This window comes from Oncorhynchus keta, chromosome 1 (assembly GCF_023373465.1).
Source record: "Oncorhynchus keta strain PuntledgeMale-10-30-2019 chromosome 1, Oket_V2, whole genome shotgun sequence".
Lineage (NCBI taxonomy): Eukaryota > Metazoa > Chordata > Actinopteri > Salmoniformes > Salmonidae > Oncorhynchus > Oncorhynchus keta.
The window spans coordinates 79418547-79443843 of NC_068421.1; the positions used below are offsets into that span (position 1 = coordinate 79418547).

A 25297-nucleotide genomic window follows, 5' to 3' on the forward strand; every position below is an offset into this window, starting at 1 on the left:
GCACCCCCACAACATGATGCTGACACCACCGTGCTTCACGGTTGGGATGGGTGTTCTTCAGTTTGCAAGCCTCCCCCTTTTCCCTCCAAACATAACGATGGTCATTATGGCCAAACAGTTCTAATTTAGTTTCATCAGACCAGAGGACATTTCTCCAAAAAGTATGATCTTTGTCCCCATGTGCAGTTGCAGACCGTAGTCTGACTTTTTATGGCAGTTTTTGGAGCTGTGGCTTCATCCTGGATGAGTGGCCCTTCAGTTTTTGTCGATATTCTTTAAATTTCATTTTTGTTTATGTATTTATCCGTTATTTTACCAGGTAAGTTGACTAAGAACACATTTTCATTTACAGCAACGACCTGGGGAATAGTTACAGGGGAGAGGATATAGGACTTGTTTTACTGTGGATATAAATAGTTTTGTACCTGTTTCATCCATCATCTTCACAAGGTCCTTTGCTGTTGTTCTGGAATTGATTTGCACTTTTCGCACCAAAGTACGTTCATCTCTAGGAGACAGAACATGTCTCCTTCCTGAGCGGTATAACGGCTGCAAGGTCCCATGGTGTTTATATTTAAGTGTGGAGGTCTACAATTTTTTTATGAGGTCTTGGCTGATTTCTTTTGATTTTCCCATGATGTCAAGCAAAGAGACACTGAGTTTGAAGATAGGCCTTGAAATACATCCATGTCAATTAGGCTTTCAGAAGCTTCTAAAGCCATGACGTCATTTTCTGGAATTTTCCAAGCTGTTTAAAGGCACAACTTAGTGTATGTAGACTTCTGACCCACTGGAATTGTGATACAGTGAATTATAAGTGAAATAATCTGTTCTTTAAACAATTGTTGGAAAAATTACTTATGTCATGCACAAAGTAGATGTCCTAACCAACTTGCCAAAACTATAATTTGTTAACAAGAAATTTGTGGAGTGGTTGAAAAGTGAGTTTTAATGTCTCCAACCTAAGTGTATGTAAACTTCTGACTTAAACTGTAGCAGTATTCTTTAGCAGTCTCATGGCTTGGGGGTAGAAGCTGTTCAGTGTCCTGTTGGATCCAGACTTGTTGCACTGGTACAGCATGCCATGTGGTAGCAGAGAGAAAAGTTTGTGGCTTGGGTGGCTGAAGTCTTTGACAATTGTTTGGGACTTCCTCTGACACTGCCTGGTATAGAGGTCCTGGATGGCAGGGAGCTCGGTCCCAGTGATGTACTTGGCCAGACGCACTTCCATTTGTGGCGCTTTGCGGTGGAATGTCAAGCAGTTGCCATACCAAGCGGTGATGCAGCCAGTCAAGATGCTCTCAATGTTGTAGCTGTAAAGCTTTTTGAGAATCTGAGTGTCCAAACCTTTTATTTTACACTACACATCTCTGACCTTCCACCCCCATCTTTCTCTCCCTCTCTCTGTCCACTCGCCCCTCTCTCCCTCTCCCCCTTCTTTCTCTGTCCACTCGCCCCTCTCTCCCTCTCCCCCTTCTATCTCTGTGAACTCCCCTCTCTCCCTCTCCCCCTTCTCTCTCTGTGAACTCCCCTCTCTCCCTCTCCCCCTTCTATCTCTGTGAACTCCCCTCTCTCCCTCTCCCCCTTCTCTCTCTGTCCACTCGCCCCTCTCTCCCTCTCCCCCTTCTCTCTCTGTGAACTCCCCTCTCTCCCTCTCCCCCTTCTATCTCTGTGAACTCCCCTCTCTCCCTCTCCCCCTTCTCTCTCTGTGAACTCCCCTCTCTCCCTCTCCCCCTTCTATCTCTGTGAACTCCCCTCTCTCCCTCTCCCCCTTCTCTCTCTGTCCACTCCCCCTCTCTCCCTCTCCCCCTTCTCTCTCTGTGAACTCCCCTCTCTCCCTCTCCCCCTTCTCTCTCTGTGAACTCCCCTCTCTCCCTTTCCCCCTTCTCTCTTTGTCAACTCCCCTCTCTCCCTCTCTCCCTTCTCTCTCTGTCAACTCCCCTCTCTCCCTTTCCCCCTTCTCTCTCCCTAGGGCGGAGGGTAAAATCAAACACTGTCGTATCCAGCAGGAGGGCCGTATGTTCATGTTGGGTAGCTCAGCAGAGTTCGAGAGTCTGGTTGACTTGGTCAGCTACTATGAGAAACACCCCCTGTACCGCAAAATGAGGCTGCGCTACCCCATCAACGAAGACACACTGGACCGCATGGGCACCACGGTAACACACACACACAGCTTGAATGTGTGTATTTTCAGATCTGATCTATTATATTGTTACGTATAACTACTGTATATCTCTCTCTATTCAGGAGCTAGACTATGGAGCGTTGTATGAAGTCAGGACCCCACATTTCTACGTCGAGGCCAACAAGATGCCCACGGCTCGGGTAAGTGAAATATTATATTCTGTGTGTGTGTGTGTGTGAGTAAACTGACATTCGTAGGTTTGGGCATGCCTGTGTCTGGTGTGTGCCAATGACATATTTTATAATTTGGGCAGTAGCGGAAAGGTGGTCATTGATGTTCAAGTTGTGGTCATTAATGTTTGACTTGTGGTCTTCAGCAGTTGGTTATGTTGTGGTACAGTAAAGGTCTTCACGGGTCCAAACAGGGTCACAATATGCTTAAATGTTTTATTTTAATATAAAGAAATGTTCCGAACAGACCCAAGGACAACTAACCTGTTCTGTATAGACGTCGTCGGATACAGATCCAGTCCGATCCAAGTGATGCAAGCAGCAGAAAAGTCATTTTTATAATTTGGGCCAGAGCTGAAAAACGCGGAAGGTGGTCATTGATGTTCAGAGGGGCCGTTGTGGTGACATGAGAGACAGCAACCAAGCAACAAGCCAACTAACTGTTTAGACTTGCTGCCATCTTCATCAACTATGTGGTAGACTAATAGCTGCCATAGCCAGGTTATTCATCATCAACTATGTAGTAGACTAATAGCTGCCATATCCAGGTTATTTATCATCAACTATGTGGTAGACTAATAGCTGCCATAGCCAGGTTATTTATCATCAACTATGTGGTAGACTAATAGCTGCCATAGCCAGGTTATTTATCATCAACTATGTGGTAGACTAATAGCTGCCATAGCCAGGTTATTTATCATCAACTATGTGGTAGACTAATAGCTGCCATAGCCAGGTTATTTATCATCAACTATGTAGTAGACTAATAGCTGCCATAGCCAGGTTATTTATCATCAACTATGATAGCTTAATCATCAACTATGCTGCTGCCATAGCCAGGTTATTCATCATCAACTATGTAGTAGACTAATAGCTGCCATAGCCAGGTTATTCATCATCAACTATGTAGTAGACTAATAGCTGCCATAGCCAGGTTATTCATCATCAACTATGTAGTAGACTAATAGCTGCCATAGCCAGGTTATTCATCATCAACTATGTAGTAGACTAAGCTCCATAGCCAGGTTATTCATCATCAACTATGTAGTAGACAATAGCTGCCATAGCCAGGTTATTCATCATCAACTTTAGTAGACTACTGCCATAGCCAGGTTATTATCATCAACTATGTAGTAGACTAAAGCTGCCATAGCCAGGTTATTCATCATCAACTATGTAGTAGACTAATAGCTGCCATAGCCAGGTTATTCATCATCAACTATGTAGTAGACTAATAGCTGCCATAGCCAGGTTATTTATCATCAACTATGTAGTAGACTAATAGCTGCCATAGCCAGGTTATTCATCATCAACTATGTAGTAGACTAATAGCTGCCATAGCCAGGTTATTCATCATCAACTATGTAGTAGACTAATAGCTGCCATAGCCAGGTTATTCATCATCAACTATGTAGTAGACTAATAGCTGCCATAGCCAGGTTATTTATCATCAACTATGTAGTAGACTAATAGCTGCCATAGCCAGGTTATTTATCATCAACTATGTAGTAGACTAATAGCTGCCATAGCCAGGTTATTTATCATCAACTATGTAGTAGACTAATAGCTGCCATAGCCAGGTTATTCATAATCAACTATGTAGTAGACTAATAGCTGCCATAGCCAGGTTATTCATCATCAACTATGTAGTAGACTAATAGCTGCCATAGCCAGGTTATTTATCATCAACTATGTAGTAGACTAATAGCTGCCATAGCCAGGTTATTCATCATCAACTATGTAGTAGACTAATAGCTGCCATAGCCAGGTTATTCATCATCAACTATGTAGTAGACTAATAGCTGCCATAGCCAGGTTATTTATCATCAAATATGTAGTAGACTAATAGCTGCCATAGCCAGGTTATTTATCATCAAATATGTAGTAGACTAATAGCTGCCGTAGCTAGGTTATTCATCATCAAATATGTAGTAGACTAATAGCTGCCGTAGCCAGGTTATTCATCATCAAATATAATGACGTAGTGCATGGCTGCAGTGCATGCGCTTTTTCATCCTAACAATCAATCAATCAAATGTATTTATAAAACCCTTCTTACATCAGCTGATGTCACAAAATGCTGTACAGAAACCCAGCCTAAAACCCCAAACAGCAAGCAATGCAGGTGTAGAAGCATGGTGGCTAGGAAAAACTCCCTAGAAAGGCCAGAACCTAGGAAGAAACCTAGAGAGGAATCGGGCTATGAGGGGTGGCCAGTCCTCTTCTGGCTGTGCCGGGTAGAGATTATAACAAAACATGGCCAAGATGTTCAAATGTTCATAGATGACCAGCATGGTCAAGTAATAATAATCACAGTGGTTGTAGAGGGTGTAACAGGTCAGCACCTCAGGAGTAAATGTCAGTTGGCTTTTCATAGCCGATCATTCAGAGTATCTCTACCGCTCTTGCTGTCTCTAGAGAGTTGAAGACAGCAGGTCTGGGACAGGTAGCACGTCCGGTGAACAGGTCAGGGTTCCATAGCCACAGGCAGAACAGTTGAAACTGGAGCAGCAGCACGGCCAGGTGGACTGGGGACAGCAAGGAGTCATCGGGTCAGGTAGTCCTGAGGCATGGTCCTATGGCTCAGGTCCTCCGAGAGAAAGAAAGAGAAAAAGAGAGAGAGAATTAGAGAGAGCATACTTACATTCACACAGGACACCGGATAAGACAGGAGAAATACTCCAGATATAACAGACTGACCCTTGCCCCCCGACACATAAACTATTGCAGCATAAATACTGGAGGCTGAGACAGGAGGGATCGGGAGACACTGGCCCCGTCCGACGATACCCCCGGACAGGGCCAAACAGGCAGGACATAACCCCACCCATTTTGCTTAAGCACAGCCCCTATACCACTGGAGGGATATCTTCAACCACCAACTTACTATCCTGAGGCAAGGCCGAGTATAGCCCACAAAGATCTCCCCCACGGCACGAACCCAAGGGGGGGAGCGCCAACCCGAACAGGAAGATCAGGCCAGTAACTCAACCCACTCAAGTGAAGCACCCCTCCTAGGGAGAGCATGGAAGAGCACCAGTAAGCCAGTGACTCAGCCCCTGCAGGCCAGACAGAGACAGCAAGGGCTGTTCGCTACTCCAGTGCCTTTCCGTTCACCTTCACACTCCTGGGCCAGATTACACTCAATCATAGGACCTACTGAAGAGATGAGTCTTCAATAAAGACTTAAAGATCGAGACTGAGTCTGTGTCTCTCGCATGGATAGGCAGACCATTCCATAAAAATGGAGCTCTGACCCTAGCGTTTGTGTAGGTATGTACGGCAGGACTAAATCGGAAAGATAGGTAGGAGCAAGCCCATGTAATGCTTTGTAGGTTAGCAGTATACCTTGAAATCAGCCATTGCCTTAACAGGAAGCCAGTGTAGAGAGGCTAGCACTGGGGTAATATGATCACATTTTTTGGTTCTAGTCAAGATTCTAGCAGCAGTGTTTAGCACTAACTGTAGTTTATTTAGTGCTCTATCCGAGTAGACGGAAATTAGAGCATTGCATTGGTCTAACCTAGAAGTGACAAAAGTATGGATACATTTTTCTGCATCATTTTTGGACAGAACGTTTCAGATTTTTGCAATGTTACGTAGATGGAAAAAAATCTTGAAATGTTTGTCAAAAGAGAGATCAGGGTCTAGAGTAACGCCGAGGTCCTTCACAGTTTTATTTGAGACGACTGTACAACCATCAAGATTAATTGTCAGATTCAACAGAAGATCTCTTTGTTTCTTGGAACCTAGAACAAGCATCTCTGTTTTGTCCGAGTTTAATAGTAGAACATTTGCCACCTTCCACATCCTTATGTCTGAAACACAGGTTTCCAGGGAGGGCAATTTTGGGGCTTCGCCATGTTTTATCAAAATATACAGCTGTGTGTTGTCCGCATAGCAGTGAAAGTTAACATTATGTTTCCGAATGACATCATCAGAGGGACAATATATAGTGAAAACAATAGTGGTCCTAAAACAGAGCCTTGAGGAACACCGAAATTTACAGTTGATTTGTCAGAGGACAAATCATCCACAGAGACAAACTGATATTTTTTTCGGCAGATAAGATCTAAACCAGGCCAAAACTTGTCCGTGTAGACAAATTTGGGTTTCCAATCTCCCCAAAAGAATGTGGTGATCGATGGTATCAAAAGCAGCACTAAGGTCTAGGAGCACGAGGACAGATTCAGAACCTCGGTCTGACGCCATTAAAAGGTAATTTTCCACCTTCACAAGTGCAGTCTCAGTGCTATGATGGGGTCTACAACCAGACTGAAGCATTTCGTATACATTGTTTGTCTTCAAGAAGGCAGTGAGTTTCTGTGCAACAGCTTTTTAAACATTTCTTGGGAGGAATGTGAGATTCGATACAGGCCGATAGTTGTTTTATATTTTCTGGGTCAAGGTTTGGCTTTTTCAAGAGAGGCTTTATTACTGACACTTTTCGTGAGTTTGGTACACATCCGGTGGATAGAGAGCCGTTTATTTTGTTCAACATAGGAGGGCAAAGCACAGGAAGCAGCTCTTTCAGTAGTTTAGTTGGAATAGGGTCCAGTATGCAGCTTGAAATTTTATAGTATTAAAAAACTTGAGTGTCTCCCTTGATCCTAGGTCCTGGCAGAGTTGTGCAGACTCAGGACAACTGAGCTTTGGAGGAATACGCAGATTTAAAAACGAGTCCATAATTTGCTTTCTAATGATCATGATCTTTTCGTCAAAGACGTTCATGAATGTATCACTGCTGAAGTGAAAGCCATCCTCTCTTGGGGAATACTGCTTTTTAGTTGGCTTTGCGACAGTATCAAAAATACATTTAGGATTGTTCTTATTTTCCTCAATTAAGTTGGAAAAATAGGATGATCGAGCAGCAGTGAGGGCTTTTCAATACTGTCAGACAACTTCCAGTTTGGTATGGCGCCATTTCCGTTCCAATATTCTGGAAGCTTGCTTCAGAGCTCGGGTATTTTCTGTATACCCAGGAGCTAGTTTCTTATTTTTATATATATATTTTATTTCAGCTTAATTTAACCAGGTAGGCCAGTTGAGAACAAGTTCTCATTTACAACTGCGACCTGGTCAAGATAAAGCAAAGCAGTGCAACACAAGCAACCCAGAGTTACACATGGAATAAACAAACATACAGTCAATAACACAATAGAAAAATCTATATACAGTGTGTGTAAATGTATTACGATTAGGGAGGTAAGGGAATAAATAGTCCAAAGTGGCGAAATAATTACAATACAGAAATTAAACACTGGAGTGATCGATGTGCAGATGAATGTGCAAGTAGAGATACTGGGGTGCAAAGGAGCAAAATAATTACAATACAGAAATTAAACACTGGAGTGATCGATGTGCAGATGAATGTGCAAGTAGAGATACTGGGGTGCAAAGGAGCAAAATAATTACAATACAGAAATTAAACACTGGAGTGATCGATGTGCAGATGAATGTGCAAGTAGAGATACTGGGGTGCAAAGGAGCAAAATAATTCAAAATAACAATATGATAAATGTTTTTAGTTTTTAGTGGTGCGACTGCATCTAGAGTATTGCGCAAGGTTAAATTGAGTTCCTCAGTTAGGTGGTTAACTGATTTTTGTACTCTGACATCCTTGGGTAGGCAGAGGGAGTCTGGAAGGGCATCTAGAAATCTTTGGGTTGTCCGAGAATTTATAGCACGACTTTTGATGTTCCTTGGTTGGGGTCGGAACAAATTATTTGTTGCAATTGCAAACGTAATGAAATGGTGGTCCGACAATCCAGGATTATGAGGAAAAACATGAAGATCCACAATTTTATTCCACTGGACAAAACTAGGTACAGAGTATGACTGTGGCAGTGAGTAGGTCCGGAGACATGTTCGACAAAACCCACTGAGTCGATGATGGCTCCGAAAGCCTTTTGGAGTGGGTCTGTGGACTTTTTCATGTGAATATTAAAGTCACCAAAAATATTATCTGCCATGACTACAAGGTCCGATAGGATTTCAGGGAACTCAGTGAGGAACGCAGGATATGGCCCAGGAGACCTGTAAACAGTAGCAATAAAAAGTTATTGAGTAGGCTACATAGATTTCATGACTAGAAGCTCAAAAGATAAAAACGCAGTTGTTTTTTTTGGTAAATTGACATTTGCTATCATAAATGCCTTTGTGGCATGCGCAGGGGATATCAGGAGGCAAGACCTCATTTAAGCCATGTTTCAATCACATCAAGATTATGATCAGTGATTAGTTCATTGCCTATAACTGCCATTAAGTAGCCCTATTTTGAGATGTGAGGTATTACAATCTCTTTCAATAATGACAGGAATGGAGGTCTTTTTTTCCAGTGAGATTGCTAAGGTGAACACAGCCATGTTTAGTTTTGCCCAACCTAGATCGAGACACAGACCCAGTCTCAATGGGGAAGGCTGGGCTGACTACACTGACTGTGCTAGTGGTAGACTCCACTAAGCTGGCAGGCTTGCTAACAGCCTGCTGTCTGGTCTGCACCCTATTTAATTGTGGAGCTAGGGGAGTTAGAGCCCTGTCTATGTTGGTAGATAAGATGAGAGCACCCCTCCAGCTAGGATGGAGTCCGTCACTCCTCAGCAGGTCAGGCTTGGTCCTGTTTGTGGGTGAGTCCCAGAAAGAGGGCCAATTATCTACAAATTCTATCTTTTGGGAGGTTGCAGAAAACAGTTTTCAACCAGTGATTGAGTTGTGAGACTGCTATAGAGCTCATCACTCCCCCTAACTGTGAGGGGGCCAGAGACAATTACTCGATGCCGACACATCTTTCTAGCTGATTTACACGCTGAAGCTATGTTGCGCTTGGTGACCTCTGACTGTTTCATCCTAACATCGTTGGCGCTGACGTGGATAACAATATCTCTATACTCTCTACACTCGCCAGTTTTAGCCTCAGCCAGCACCATCTTCAGATTAGCCTTAACAACGGTAGCCCTGCCCCCTGGTAAACAGTGTATGATCGCTGGATGATTAGTTTTAAGTCTTATACTGCAGGTAATGGAGTTGCCAATCACTAGGGTTTTCAATTTGTCAGAGCTAATGGTGGGAGGCTTCGGCGTCTCAGACCCCAATAACTCCATTCAGAATATTAAGTTGCAGCCTATCCTTTCACTTTTAATTCCATCATTTTAATTCCATCTTCCATTGATTAGACATCTCCTAACTTTTGCCACACAGAGGATCTATTACTGTAACTTACTGCCGCTTTGAGGACTTTTGATTGGCCATCAACAACAAGCTACACACGCCACTCTCGTGAAAAGCAAAAGCAGCAGCATAAATGATCAAATGTCTCTCTCTCTCTACGGAAGCAGTCGTATTTAGATCTGTATGGGCGCTTCCGGACAAGTCAGTTGAAATGACACATGCCCGAGACCCGTGACAATCATATCAGATCTAACCCAGAAATGTGACATTATTTAGAATTCTGGATCAGGACCCACTCGGGTCCCGGATCGTGTCTCGGGTCAAGGCCCTGTATGATTTAGTGTTTGTGTTGCAGTGTACGGTCAAGGCCCTGTATGATTTAGTGTTTGTGTTGCAGTGTACGGTCAAGGCCCTGTATGATTTAGTGTTTGTGTTGCAGTGTACGGTCAAGGCCCTGTATGATTTAGTGTTTGTGTTGTTGTGTTGCAGTGTACGGTCAAGGCCCTGTATGATTTAGTGTTTGTGTTGTTGTGTTGCAGTGTACGGTCAAGGCCCTGTATGATTTAGTGTTTGTGTTGTTGTGTTGCAGTGTACGGTCAAGGCCCTGTATGATTTTGTGTTTGTGTTGTTGTGTTGCAGTGTACGGTCAAGGCCCTGTATGATTTAGTGTTTGTGTTGTTGTGTTGCAGTGTACGGTCAAGGCCCTGTATGATTTAGTGTTTGTGTTGTTGTGTTGCAGTGTACGGTCAAGGCCCTGTATGATTTAGTGTTTGTGTTGTTGTGTTGCAGTGTACGGTCAAGGCCCTGTATGATTTAGTGTTTGTGTTGCAGTGTACGGTCAAGGCCCTGTATGATTTAGTGTTTGTGTTGTTGTGTTGCAGTGTACGGTCAAGGCCCTGTATGATTTTGTGTTTGTGTTGTTGTGTTGCAGTGTACGGTCAAGGCCCTGTATGATTTAGTGTTTGTGTTGCAGTGTACGGTCAAGGCCCTGTATGATTTAGTGTTTGTGTTGTTGTGTTGCAGTGTACAGTCAAGGCCCTGTATGATTTAGTGTTTGTGTTGCAGTGTACGGTCAAGGCCCTGTATGATTTAGTGTTTGTGTTGTTGTGTTGCAGTGTACGGTCAAGGCCCTGTATGATTTAGTGTTTGTGTTGTTGTGTTGCAGTGTACAGTCAAGGCCCTGTATGATTTAGTGTTTGTGTTGTTGTGTTGCAGTCAAGGCCCTGTATGATTTATTTTGTGTTTGTGTTGCAGTGTACGGTCAAGGCCCTGTATGATTTAGTGTTTGTGTTGTTGTGTTGCAGTGTACGGTCAAGGCCCTGTATGATTTAGTGTTTGTGTTGTTGTGTTGCAGTGTACAGTCAAGGCCCTGTATGATTTAGTGTTTGTGTTGCAGTGTACGGTCAAGGCCCTGTATGATTTAGTGTTTGTGTTGTTGTGTTGCAGTGTACAGTCAAGGCCCTGTATGATTTAGTGTTTGTGTTGTTGTGTTGCAGTGTACAGTCAAGGCCCTGTATGATTTAGTGTTTGTGTTGTTGTGTTGCAGTGTACGGTCAAGGCCCTGTATGATTTAGTGTTTGTGTTGTTGTGTTGCAGTGTACAGTCAAGGCCCTGTATGATTTAGTGTTTGTGTTGCAGTGTACAGTCAAGGCCCTGTATGATTTAGTGTTTGTGTTGTTGTGTTGCAGTGTACAGTCAAGGCCCTGTATGATTTAGTGTTTGTGTTGCAGTGTACGGTCAAGGCCCTGTATGATTTAGTGTTTGTGTTGCAGTGTACAGTCAAGGCCCTGTATGATTGTGTTTGTGTTGCAGTGTACGGTCAAGGCCCTGTATGATTTAGTGTTTGTGTTGTTGTGTTGCAGTGTACGGTCAAGGCCCTGTATGATTTTGTGTTTGTGTTGTTGTGTTGCAGTGTACGGTCAAGGCCCTGTATGATTTTGTGTTTGTGTTGCAGTGTACGGTCAAGGCCCTGTATGATTTAGTGTTTGTGTTGTTGTGTTGCAGTGTACGGTCAAGGCCCTGTATGATTTAGTGTTTGTGTTGCAGTGTACGGTCAAGGCCCTGTATGATTTAGTGTTTGTGTTGTTGTGTTGCAGTGTACGGTCAAGGCCCTGTATGATTTAGTGTTTGTGTTGCAGTGTACGGTCAAGGCCCTGTATGATTTAGTGTTTGTGTTGTTGTGTTGCAGTGTACGGTCAAGGCCCTGTATGATTTAGTGTTTGTGTTGCAGTGTACAGTCAAGGCCCTGTATGATTTAGTGTTTGTGTTGTTGTGTTGCAGTGTACGGTCAAGGCCCTGTATGATTTAGTGTTTGTGTTGCAGTGTACGGTCAAGGCCCTGTATGATTTTGTGTTTGTGTTGTTGTGTTGCAGTGTACAGTCAAGGCCCTGTATGATTTAGTGTTTGTGTTGTTGTGTTGCAGTGTACGGTCAAGGCCCTGTATGATTTAGTGTTTGTGTTGCAGTGTACGGTCAAGGCCCTGTATGATTTAGTGTTTGTGTTGCAGTGTACGGTCAAGGCCCTGTATGATTTAGTGTTTGTGTTGCAGTGTACGGTCAAGGCCCTGTATGATTTAGTGTTTGTGTTGTTGTGTTGCAGTGTACGGTCAAGGCCCTGTATGATTTAGTGTTTGTGTTGTTGTGTTGCAGTGTACGGTCAAGGCCCTGTATGATTTAGTGTTTGTGTTGTTGTGTTGCAGTGTACGGTCAAGGCCCTGTATGATTTAGTGTTTGTGTTGCAGTGTACGGTCAAGGCCCTGTATGATTTAGTGTTTGTGTTGCAGTGTACAGTCAAGGCCCTGTATGATTTAGTGTTTGTGTTGTTGTGTTGCAGTGTACGGTCAAGGCCCTGTATGATTTAGTGTTTGTGTTGTTGTGTTGCAGTGTACGGTCAAGGCCCTGTATGATTTAGTGTTTGTGTTGTTGTGTTGCAGTGTACGGTCAAGGCCCTGAATGATTTAGTGTTTGTGTTGTTGTGTTGCAGTGTACGGTCAAGGCCCTGTATGATTTAGTGTTTGTGTTGTTGTGTTGCAGTGTACGGTCAAGGCCCTGTATGATTTAGTGTTTGTGTTGTTGTGTTGCAGTGTACGGTCAAGGCCCTGTATGATTTAGTGTTTGTGTTGTTGTGTTGCAGTGTACGGTCAAGGCCCTGTATGATTTAGTGTTTGTGTTGTTGTGTTGCAGTGTACGGTCAAGGCCCTGTATGATTTAGTGTTTGTGTTGTGTGTTGCAGTGTACGGTCAAGGCCCTGTATGATTTAGTGTTTGTGTTGCAGTGTTGCGGTCAAGGCCCTGTATGATTTAGTGTTTGTGTTGCAGTGTACGGTCAAGGCCCTGTATGATTTAGTGTTTGTGTTGCAGTGTACGGTCAAGGCCCTGTATGATTTAGTGTTTGTGTTGCAGTGTACGGTCAAGGCCCTGTATGATTTAGTGTTTGTGTTGTTGTGTTGCAGTGTACGGTCAAGGCCCTGTATGATTTAGTGTTTGTGTTGCAGTGTACGGTCAAGGCCCTGTATGATTTTGTGTTTGTGTTGTTGCAGTGTACGGTCAAGGCCCTGTATGATTTAGTGTTTGTGTTGTTGTGTTGCAGTGCAGTGTATGATTTAGTGTTTGTGTTGCAGTGTCAAGGCCCTGTATGATTTAGTGTTTGTGTTGCAGTGTACGGTCAAGGCCCTGTATGATTTAGTGTTTGTGTTGCAGTGTACGGTCAAGGCCCTGTATGATTTAGTGTTTGTGTTGTTGTGTTGCAGTGTACGGTCAAGGCCCTGTATGATTTAGTGTTTGTGTTGCAGTGTACGGTCAAGGCCCTGTATGATTTAGTGTTTGTGTTGCAGTGTACGGTCAAGGCCCTGTATGATTTAGTGTTTGTGTTGTTGTGTTGCAGTGTACGGTCAAGGCCCTGTATGATTTAGTGTTTGTGTTGCAGTGTACGGTCAAGGCCCTGTATGATTTAGTGTTTGTGTTGCAGTGTACGGTCAAGGCCCTGTATGATTTAGTGTTTGTGTTGCAGTGTACGGTCAAGGCCCTGTATGATTTAGTGTTTGTGTTGCAGTGTACGGTCAAGGCCCTGTATGATTTAGTGTTTGTGTTGCAGTGTACGGTCAAGGCCCTGTATGATTTAGTGTTTGTGTTGCAGTGTACGGTCAAGGCCCTGTATGATTTAGTGTTTGTGTTGCAGTGTACGGTCAAGGCCCTGTATGATTTAGTGTTTGTGTTGCAGTGTACGGTCAAGGCCCTGTATGATTTAGTGTTTGTGTTGTTGTGTTGCAGTGTACGGTCAAGGCCCTGTATGATTTAGTGTTTGTGTTGCAGTGTACGGTCAAGGCCCTGTATGATTTAGTGTTTGTGTTGCAGTGTACGGTCAAGGCCCTGTATGATTTAGTGTTTGTGTTGTTGTGTTGCAGTGTACGGTCAAGGCCCTGTATGATTTAGTGTTTGTGTTGCAGTGTACGGTCAAGGCCCTGTATGATTTAGTGTTTGTGTTGCAGTGTACGGTCAAGGCCCTGTATGACTACAGAGCCCAGAGGGACGATGAGCTGTGTTTCCCCAAACAGGCCCTCATCCTCAGCGTGGACAAGCAGGAAGGAGGCTGGTGAGTGGAACAGGGTTTTCATATCTCCATGGCACTTAACGATTACTCAATGTCATTGATTGGCTAGAGTGCACATTGGTCACCCCGGTTACGTTTCTTTATGGATGAAAACCAATGTGGGTTGATGAATGGAGTTGATAATTAACATTTCTCTGAGTTGTCTTTAAATCGTGGATTTCCCCCCACCGGCCCCAAGGTGGCGAGGTGATTACGGAGGGAAGAAGCAGCTGTGGTTTCCTGCCAACTACGTAGAAGAAGTCCCCAACTCACCCGTCCGCGAGACAGGAGACGAGGCAGTACGTTATAATATAGGCAAACATAGGCCATACATAGACATGTTCATGCATTCATGATACACACAGACACACACACACACACACACACACACACACACACACACACACACACACACACACACACACACACACACACATTCTACAGCAGTTAGAGTGGGAATGAAGCTAACTTCATATCCTTACTTCCTGCTTCCTGTGTCTTTGACTTCCTGTTTCTTGGTCCAGTCTACAGAGAACAGTCCACTAGGAACATTTCTCAAGGGCTTCATCGATGTGCCCACCTGCCACGTAGGTGAGTCTGTGTGTAACTGATGTGCCAACCTGCCACGTAGGTCAGTCTGTGTGTAACTGATGTGCCAACCTGCCACGTAGGTGAGTCTGTGTGTAACTGATGTGCCAACCTGCCACGTAGGTGAGTCTGTGTGTAACTGATGAGCCAACCTGCCACATAGGTGAGTCTGTGTGTAACTGATGGGCCAACCTGCCACATAGGTGAGTCTGTGTGTAACTGATGGGCCAACCTGCCACGTAGGTGAGTCTGTGTGTAACTGATGAGCCAACCTGCCACGTAGATGAGTCTGTGTGTAACTGATGGGCCAACCTGCCACGTAGGTGAGTCTGTCTGTAACTGATGAGCCAACCTGCCACATAGGTGAGTCTGTGTGTAACTGATGTGCCAACCTGCCACGTAGGTCAGTCTGTGTGTAACTGATGTGCCAACCTGCCACGTAGGTCAGTCTGTGTGTAACTGATGAGCCAACCTGCCACGTAGGTCAGTCTGTGTGTAACTGATGAGCCAATCTGCCACGTAGGTCAGTCTGTGTGTAACTGATGAGCCAACCTGCCACGTAGATCAGTCTGTGTGTAACTGATGAGCCAATCTGCCACGTAGGTCAGTCTGTGTGTAACTGATGAGCCAACCTGCCACGTAGGTCAGTCTGTGTGTAACTGATGAGCCAACCTGCCACGTAGGTCAGTCTGTGTGTAACAGGTGAGCCAACCTGCCACGTAGGTCAGTCTGTGTGTAACTGATGAGCCAACCTGCCACGTAGGTCAGTCTGTGTGTAACTGATGTGCCAACCTGCCACGTAGGTCAGTCTGTGTGTAACTGATGAGCCAACCTGCCACGTAGGTCAGTCTGTGTGTAACTGATGAGCCAACCTGCCACGTAGGTCAGTCTGTGTGTAACTGATGAGCCAACCTGCCACGTAGGTCAGTCTGTGTGTAACTGATGAGCCAACCTGCCACGTAGGTCAGTCTGTGTGTAACTGATGTGCCAACCTGCCACGTAGGTCAGTCTGTGTGTAACTGATGAGCCAACCTGCCACGTAGTTGCGGCCCAGTGAGTGGTAGTGGTCTGTATGTTTAACCCCCTATTGGGTAGTTTTACAGAGCTAAGCAGTGGTGGAAAAAGTACTCAATCGTCATACTTGAGTAAAAGTAAAGATACCATAATAAAAAATGACTGAAGTAAAAGTGAAAGTCACCAAGTAAAATATTACTTGAGTAAAAGTCTAAAATTATTTGGTTTTTAATATACGTAAGTATCAAAAGTAAATGCAATTGCTAAAATGTACTTAATTATCAAAAGTAAAAGTATAAACCATTTCAAATTACTTATATTAAGAAAACCAGATGGCACAATTTTCAAGTTTTTTTATTGACAGATAGCCAGGGGCACAATCCAACACTCAGACATAATTTACAAACGAAGCATTTGTGTTTAGTGAGTCCGCCATATCAGAGGATGTAGGGATGACCAGTGATGTTCTCTTGATTTTCCTGTCAAAATGTAACAAAAACTTTGGGGTGTTAGGAAAAATGTATGGAGTAAAAAGTACATTATTGTCTTTAGGAATGTAGTGAAATTAAAGTAAAAGTTTAGACACACCTACTCATTCAAGGTTTTAAAAAAAAACCTATTTTCTGCATTGTAGAATAATTGTGAAGACATCAAAACTATGAAATGACACATATGGAGTCATGTATTAACCAAAAAGTGTTAAACAAATCAAAATAGATTTTAGATTCTTCAAAGTAGCCACCTTTTGCCTTGATGACAGCTTTGCACACTCTTGGCATTCTCTCAAGCAATTTCATGAGGAATGTTTTTCCAACAGTCTTGAAGGAGTTCCCACATATGCTGAGCACTTATAGGCTGCTTTTCCTTTACTCTGCGGTCCAACTCATCCCAAACCATCTCAATTGGGTTTTGGTCGGGTGATTGTGGAGGCCAGGTCATCTGATGTAGTTTTCCATCACTCTCCGTATTGGTCAAATAGCCTTTACACAGCCTGAGAGTGTGTTTTGGGTCATTGTCGTGTTGAAAAACAGATGATAGTCCCACTGAGCGCAAACCAGATGGGATGGAGTATCGCTGCAGAATACTGTGGTAGCCATGCTGGTTAAGCGTGCCTTGAATTCTAAATAAATCACAGACAGTGTCACCAGCAAAGCACACCCACAACATCATACCTCCTCCTCCATGCTTCACGGTGGGAACCACACATGCGGAGATCATCCGTTCACCTACTCTGCTTCTCACAAAGACACGGCGGATGGAGCCAAAAATCTCAAATTTGGACTCAAATTTGGACTCAGACCAAAGGACAGATTTCCACTGGTATAATGTCCATTACTTATGTTTCTTGGCCCAAGCAAGTCTCTTCTTATTATTGGTGTCTTTTTAGTAGTGGTTTCTTTGCAGCAATTCGATCATGAAGGCCTGATTCATGCAGTCTCTTCTGAACAGTTGATGTTGAGATGTGTCTGTTACTTGAAAATTGTGAAACATTTATTTGGGCTGCAATCTGAGGTGCTGTTAACTCTATTGAACTTATCCTCTGCAGCAGAGGTAACTCTTGTTCTTCCTTTCCTGTGGTGGTCCTCATGAGAGCCAGTTTCAACGTAGCACTTGACGGGTTTTGCGACTGCACTTGAAGAAACTTTCAAAGTTCTTGACATTTTCCAAATTGACTGACCTTCATGTCTTAAAGTCATGATGGACTGTCATTTCTCTTTGCTTATTTGAGCTGTTCTTGCCATAATATGGACTTGATCTTTTACCAAATAGTTTTATCTTCTGTATACCACCCCTACCTTGTCACAACACAACTGATTGGCTCAAATGCATTAAGAGGCAAAGAAATTCCACAAATTAACTTTGAACAGCTGTTAATTGAAATGCATTCCAGGTGACTACCTCATAAAGCTGGTTCAGAGAATGCCAAGAGTGGCTACTTTGAAGAATTTCAAATATAAAATACATTTTGATTTGTTTTGGTTTTGGTTTCTACATGATTTCGTGTGTTAATTCATAGTTTTGATGTCTTCACTATTATTCTACAATGTTGAAAATATATATTTTTTAAACCCTTGAATGAGTAGGTGTGTCCAAACTTTTGACTGGTACTGTAAATAGTAAAGTACACATACCCCAAAAAAGTATTTAAGTAGTACTTTAAAGTATTTTTACTTGAGTACTTTACACCACTGGAAGTAAGAGTGTGTGTATGTGTAACTCTCTCTCTCTCTCTCTCTCCATCTCTTCCTCTCTCCATATCTCTCTGTAGTGGTTCAGAAGGATGGGAAGAGTTCCAGGCCATATGTGTTCACCGTCCACTCCCAGCAGATGTCAATTCACCCTGGCCAGGCACTGGACATTGCTTCAGACACCCTGGAGGACCTGACCGGTTGGGTGGGGAAGATCAGAGAGGCCACACAGAACGCAGACGCACGGGTTAATACTGCATTGCACACACATGTACAAATGAACGCACACCCATACATGTACGCAGGAGAACACACACACACATATATACAGCGGGGCAAACATGTATTTAGTCAGCCACCAATTGTGCAAGTTCTCCCACTTAAAAAGTTGAGAGAGGCCTGTAATTATCATCATAGGTACACTTCAACTATGACAGACAAAAGTAGAAAAATAAATCCAGAAAATCACATTGTAGGATTTTTTATGAATTTATTTGCAAATTATGGTGGAAAATAAGTATTTGGTCACCTACAAACAAGCAAGATTTCTGGCTCTCACAGACCTGTAACTTCTTCTTTAAGAGGCTCCTCTGTCCTCCACTCGTTACCTGTATTAATGGCACCTGTTTGAACTTGTTATCAGTATAAAAGACACCTGTCCACAACCTCAAACAGTCACACTCCAAACTCCACTATGGCCAAGACCAAAGAGCTGTCAAAGGACACCAGAAACAAAATTGTAGACCTGCACCAGGCTGGGAAGACTGAATCTGCAATAGGTAAGCAGCTTGGTTTGAAGAAATCAACTGTGGGAGCAATTATTAGGAAATGGAAGACATACAAGACCGCTGATAATCTCTCTCGATCTGGGGCTCCACGCAAGATCTCACCCCGTGGGGTCAAAATGATCACAAGAACGGTGAGCAAAAATCCCAGAACCACACGGGGGGACCTAGTGAATGACCTGCAGAGAGCTGGGACCAAAGTAACAAAGCCTACCATCAGCAAGGGCATTGAAGATGAAACGTGGCTGGGTCTTTCAGCATGACAATGATCCCAAACACACTGCCCGGGCAACAAAGGAGTGGCTTCGTAAGAAGTATTTCAATGTCCTGGAGTGGCCTAGCCAGTCTCCAGATCTCAACCCCATAAAAAATCTTTGGAGGGAGTTGAAAGTCCCTGTTGCCCAGCAACAGCCCCAAAACATCACTGCTCTAGAGGAAATCTGCATGGAGGAATGGACCAAAATACCAGCAACAGTGTGTGAAAACCTTGTGAAGACTTACAGAAAACTTTTGACCTCTGTCATTGCCAACAAAGGGTATATAACAAAGTATTGAGATAAACTTTTGTTATTGACCAAATACTTATTTTCCACCATAATTTGCAAATAAATTCATAAAAAATCCTACAATGTGATTTCCTGGATTTTTTTTCTTCTCATTTTGTCTGTCATAGTTGAAGTGTACCTATGATGAAAATTACAGGCCTCTCTCATCTTTTTAAGTGGGAGAACTTGCACAATTGATGGCTGACTAAATACTTTTTTGCCCCACTATATATATATATATATATACAGTGGGGAGAACAAGTATTTGATATAATGCCGATTTTGCAGGTTTTCCTACTTACAAAGCATGTAGAGGTCTGTAATTTTTATCATAGGTACACTTCAACTGTGAGAGACGGAATCTAAAACAAAAATCCAGAAAATCACATTGTATGATTTTTAAGTAATTCATTTGAATTTTATTGCATGACATAAGTATTTGATACATCAGAAAAGCAGAACTTAAAATTTGGTACAGAAACCTTTGTTTGCAATTACAGAGATCATACATTTCCTGTAGTTCTTGACCAGGTTTGCACACACTGCAGCAGGGATTTTGGCCCACTCCTCCACACAGACCTTCTCCAGATCATTCAGGTTTCGGGGCTGTCGCTGGGCAATACGGACTTTCAGCTCCCTCCAAAGATGTTCTATTGGGTTCAGGTCTGGAGACTGGCTAGGCCACTCCAGGACCTTGAGATGCTTCTTAAGGAGCCACTCCTTAGTTGCCCTGGCTGTGTGTTTCGGGTCTGTTGTCATGCTGGAAGACCCAGCCACGACCCATCTTCAATGCTCTTACTGAGGGAAGGAGGTTGTTGGCCAAGATCTCTCGATACATGGCCCCATCCATCCTCCCCTCAATACGGTGCAGTCGTCCTGTCCCCTTTGCAGAAAAGCATCCCCAAAGAATGATGTTTCCACCTCCATGCTTCACGTTTGGGATGGTGTTCTTGGGGTTGTACTCATCCTTCTTCTTCCTCCAAACACGGCGAGTTGAGTTTAGACCAAAAAGCTCTATTTTTGTCCCATCAGACCACACGACCTTCTCCCATTCCTCCTCTGGATCATCCAGATGGTCAATGACAAACTTCAGACGGGCCTGGACATGCGCTGGCTTGAGCAGGGGGACCTTGCGTGCGCTGCAGGATTTTAATCCATGACGGTGTAGTGTGTTACTAATGGTTTTCTTTGAGACTGTGGTCCCAGCTCTCTTCAGGTCATTGAGCAGGTCCTGCCGTGTAGTTCTGGGCTGATCCCTCACCTTCCTTATGATCATTGATGCCCCACGAGGTGAGATCTTGCATGGAGCCCCAGGCCGAGTGTGATTGACCGTCATCTTGAACTTCTTCCATTTTCTAATAATTGCTCCAACAGGTGTTGCCTTCTCACCAAGCTGCTTGCCTATTGTCCTGTAGCCCATCACAGCTTTGTGCAGGTCTACAAATTTAACCCTGATGTCCTTACACAGCTCTCTGGTCTTGGCCATTGTGGAGAGGTTGGAGTCTGTTTGATTGAGTGTGTGGACAGGTGTCTTTTATACAGGTAACGAGTTCAAACAGGTGCAGTTAATACAGGTAATGAGTGGAGAACAGGAGGGCTTCTTACTAACAGGTCTGTGAGAGCCGGAATTCTTACTGGTTGGTAGGTGATCAAATACTTATGTCACAGTTTAAGTGTACCTATGATAAAATTACCGACCTCTACATGCCTTGTAAGTAGGAAAACCTGCAAAATCGGCAGTGTATCAAATACTTGTTCTCTCAACTATATATATATATATATATATATATATATATATATATGTTTATATATATATATATATATATATATATATATATATATATATATATATATATATATATGTATATATATATATATATATATATATATATATATATATATATATATATATATATATATATATATATATATATATATATATATATATATATAGTTGAAGTCTGATTTTTACATATACTTAGGTTGGAGTCATTAAAACTAGTTTTTCAACCACTCCACAAATTTCTTGTTAACAAACTATAGTTTTGGAAAGGCGGTTAGGACATCTACTTTGTGTATGACACAAGTCATTTTTCCAACCATTGTTTACAGGCAGATTATTTCACTTATAATTCACTGTATCACAATTCCAGTGGGTCAGAAGTTTACAGACACTAAGTTGACTGTGCCATTAAACAGCTGGGAAAATTCCAGTAAAATATGTCATGGCTTTAGAAACTTCTGATAGGCTAATTGACATCATTTGAGTCAATTGGAGGTGTACCTGTGAATGTATTTCAAGGCCTAAAATCAAAAGAAATCAGCCAAGACCTCCAAAAAAAATTGTTGATCTCCACAAGTCTGGTTCATCCTTGGGAGCCATTTCCAAACGCCTGAAGGTACCACGTTCATCTGTACAAACAATAGTACGCAAGTGTAAACACCATGGGAACACGCAGCCGCCATACCGCTCAGGAAGGAGACTCGTTTGCAAAAAGCCAGACTACGGTTTGCAACTTCACATGGGGACAAAGATCATACTTTTTGGAGAAATGTCCTATTGTCTGATGAAACAAAAATAGAACTGTTTGACCATAATGATGACCATCATTATGTTTGGAGGGAAAAGGGGGAGGCTTGCAAGCCGAAGAACACAATCCCAATCGTGAAGCACGGGGATGGCAGCATCATGTTGTGGGGGTGCTTTGCTGCAGGAGGGACTGGTGCACTTCACAAAATAGATGGAATCATGTGGAAGGAACATTATGTGGATATATTGAAGCAACATCTCAAGACATCAGTTAAAGCTTGGTTGCAAATGGGTCTTCCAAATGGACAATGACCCCAAGCATACTTCCAAAGTTGTGGCAAAATGGCTTAAAGAAAACAAAGTCAAGGTATTGGAGTGGCCATCACAAAGCTCTGACCTCAAGCCTACAGAAAATTTGTGGGCAGAACTGAAAAAGCGTGTGCGAGCAAGGAGGCCTACAATCCTGACTCAGTTACACCAACTCTGTCAGGAGGAATTGGCCAAAATTCACCCAACATATTGTGGGAAGCTTGTGGAAGGCTACCTAAACCGCTACACGTACGCAGAGATTGAGAGAGAGAAAGTTAAACCATTTAAAGGCAATGCTACCAAATACTAATTGAGTTTACTAATGTAAAATTCTGACCCACTGGGAATGTGATGAAAGAAATAAAAACTGAAATAAATTATTCTCTCTACTATTATTCTATTATTATTCTATTTCACATTCTTAAAATATAGTTGTTATCCTAACTGACCTAAAACAGGGAGTTTTTACTCGGATTAAATGTCAGGAATTGTGAAAAACTGAGTTTAAATGTAATTGGTTAAGGCGTATGTAAACTTCCGACTTCAACTGTATATATCTATACCCGTGTTTCCTTTGTGAAAATGTGTAGCTGTGGGGAGAAAGTTGGTAGGCTGAAGCCTATGGTTGTCTATCTGCTTTGACCCTATTGGGCTAATCATTAGCTAGATCCCAAATGTGATCTTTTAACTAGTTAGCATCCTATTGATGAATTTTGTGGCCCAAACCACTTAATGTCAAAATTCAATTGCAGAGAGGTAATGTGCTTAACCATGAAGCTGATAAAAATGGTGCAATCGTTTTAACAAAGGCCATTAAAACTGCATGGCGGCAATGATTTTTCTGTGGTGCATCGCCACAGTTAAATGAGTGCAGCGGAATCACTTATATACTGTACACATACAGGCATGGGCACACAAACATACACACCACATGGACGCTTACACTCACACAAACAGGTTAGTAATGCATCACACATATACACACATATATACACACACACACACACACACACACACACACACACACACACACACACACACACACACACACACACACACACACACACACACACACACACACACACACACACACACACACACACACACACACACACACACACACACACACATATACAGGTTCCAACCCCACCACACACATCATCCGTACCTTATCCTGAGTATCAGTAGCTACTCTATATCTCATTAATTGCAGCTCAGAGAAGAACTGTAGTACTCTACTGTAGTTTATATGAAATGTACGGTCAGATATCAGTGCAGGTACACTAAAAATAGGAAAGAAGCTCTGATGTGTTGGTGTTGATGCTGGCGGTGTGGTCTGGTCTCCATGGTAACAGATGCAGGAAGAGAAGCAGATGGAGAGGAGGAAGAAAATCGCACTGGAGCTCTCTGAGCTGGTGGTCTACTGTAGACCTGTCCCCTTCAATGAAGAGAGTAAGAACTGACACACTCCTCTACCTATCCTCTTTCTACCTCTACCTATACCTCTCTAAATGGACCATTTGTGTGTGTTTGTGTGTGTATGTATGTGTACGTGTGTGCTTGCGTGTGTGTGTGTGTGCGTGACCCGGTTTTGTCTCCCTTCCAGAGATCGGGACAGAGCGGGCATGTTTCCGGGATATGTCATCATTCCCAGAGACCAAGGCAGAGAAGTTTGCCACGCGGGCAAGAGGGAAGCGCTTCCTGCAGTATAACCGTCGCCAGCTCTCCAGGGTAATATAATATTATAATAATTTAATAATATATATTATAATATACAAGTAACTGCCAAAAATAATGGAAACAATTGAGTAAATGAGGGATACAAAGTACTATATATTGAAAGCAGGTGCTTTCATCCAGGTGTGATTCCTGAGTTAATTAAGCATTTAACATCCCATCATGACTTGGGTCATGTATAAAAATGCTAGACTGGCCCTTATTTTGGCTACCATGTCTTTGCCCCAATAGGATGACAATGCCCCCATGCACAAGTCATCACTGAATGGTTTGATGAATATGAAAATGATGTAAATCATTTGCCATGGCCATCTCAATTGAACACTTATGGGAGATTCTAGAGTGGTGCCTGAGACAGCGTTTTACACCACCATCTACAAAACACTAATTTAACACAATTTAATTTATTGTGGAAGAATGGGTTCACATCCCTCCAATAGAGTTCCAGACACTTGTAGAATCTATGCCAGTTGCATTGAAGCTGTTCTGGCTCGTGGTGCCCAACACCCTATTCAGACATTTTATGTTCGTGTTTCCTTTATTTTGTCAGTTACCTTTATATAAGCCATTTAGCAGACAGTTTTATCCAAAGCGACATAAAGTCATGTGTGCATACATTTTTGTATGGCTAGCCCCAGCGGGAATCGAACCCACAACCAACATATAAAGTAATGTATGTTCTGCTCCAGGTCTACCCCAGAGGACAGAGACTAGACTCCTCTAACTACGACCCTTTACCCATGTGGCTGTGTGGATCCCAGCTGGTTGCTCTCAACTTCCAGACTCCTGGTGAGGGAGATTGTGTGTCTGACTCTCGCTCTTTTCCAAGCCCATGCAGGAGCTGTGTTTGTGGTGTGCTTAAGTATTTATTATTTGTATGTGATTGTGTATTATATGTACATTATGCTGTGTGTGTGTGTGTGTGTGTGTGTGTGTGTGTGTGTGTGTGTGTGTGTGTGTGTGTGTGTGTGTGTGTGTGTGTGTGTGTGTGTGTGTGTGTGTGTGTGTGTGTGTGTGTGTGTGTGTGTGTGTGTGTGTGTGTGTGTAGACAAGCCCATGCAGTTGAACCAGGCTCTATTCATGCTGGGTGGGGGGAGTGGCTTCGTGCCCCAGCCTGACATCATGAGGGATGACACCTTTGACCCCTTTGACAAGGACACCCTCCATCTGGAGCCAATCACCATCCAGCTACAAGTAGGTTGGAGCCAATCAGGAGACATTCCATTCTTCCCTGTCTTTTAATTTACCTGCTTTATTTATTTACGCTCTTGTGTGCACTACTAGAACAGACACACACACAATCTCTCTCTCATTCCCTTTCTGTTTGTCTGCCTGTGTCAGGTACTGGGAGCTCGTCACCTCCCTAAGAATGGCCGCAGTATAGTGTGTCCCTTTGTAGAGGTTGAGGTGTGTGGGGCCGACTACGACTGCAGCAAGAGCAAGACCGACGTCGTGGGTATGAGACTGCACACACCTATCACACAAGCACCCT

General features: G+C 43.1%; 1 protein-coding gene across 1 annotated transcript in view; it reads left to right on the forward strand.

Moving 5' to 3' along the window:
- The window catches only part of LOC118372761 (1-phosphatidylinositol 4,5-bisphosphate phosphodiesterase gamma-1-like), an 82355-nt gene that overhangs the window by 51011 nt on the left and 6047 nt on the right, over positions 1 to 25297 (forward strand). The window contains exons 20-30 of the mRNA XM_052461605.1: positions 1973 to 2156; positions 2248 to 2325; positions 14008 to 14111; positions 14308 to 14407; positions 14633 to 14699; positions 17980 to 18146; positions 23424 to 23520; positions 23675 to 23799; positions 24495 to 24594; positions 24854 to 24999; positions 25147 to 25261. Of these exons, the coding sequence (XP_052317565.1) occupies positions 1973 to 2156; positions 2248 to 2325; positions 14008 to 14111; positions 14308 to 14407; positions 14633 to 14699; positions 17980 to 18146; positions 23424 to 23520; positions 23675 to 23799; positions 24495 to 24594; positions 24854 to 24999; positions 25147 to 25261 (1283 nt within the window). The remainder of the gene's footprint in view (positions 1 to 1972; positions 2157 to 2247; positions 2326 to 14007; positions 14112 to 14307; positions 14408 to 14632; positions 14700 to 17979; positions 18147 to 23423; positions 23521 to 23674; positions 23800 to 24494; positions 24595 to 24853; positions 25000 to 25146; positions 25262 to 25297) is intronic.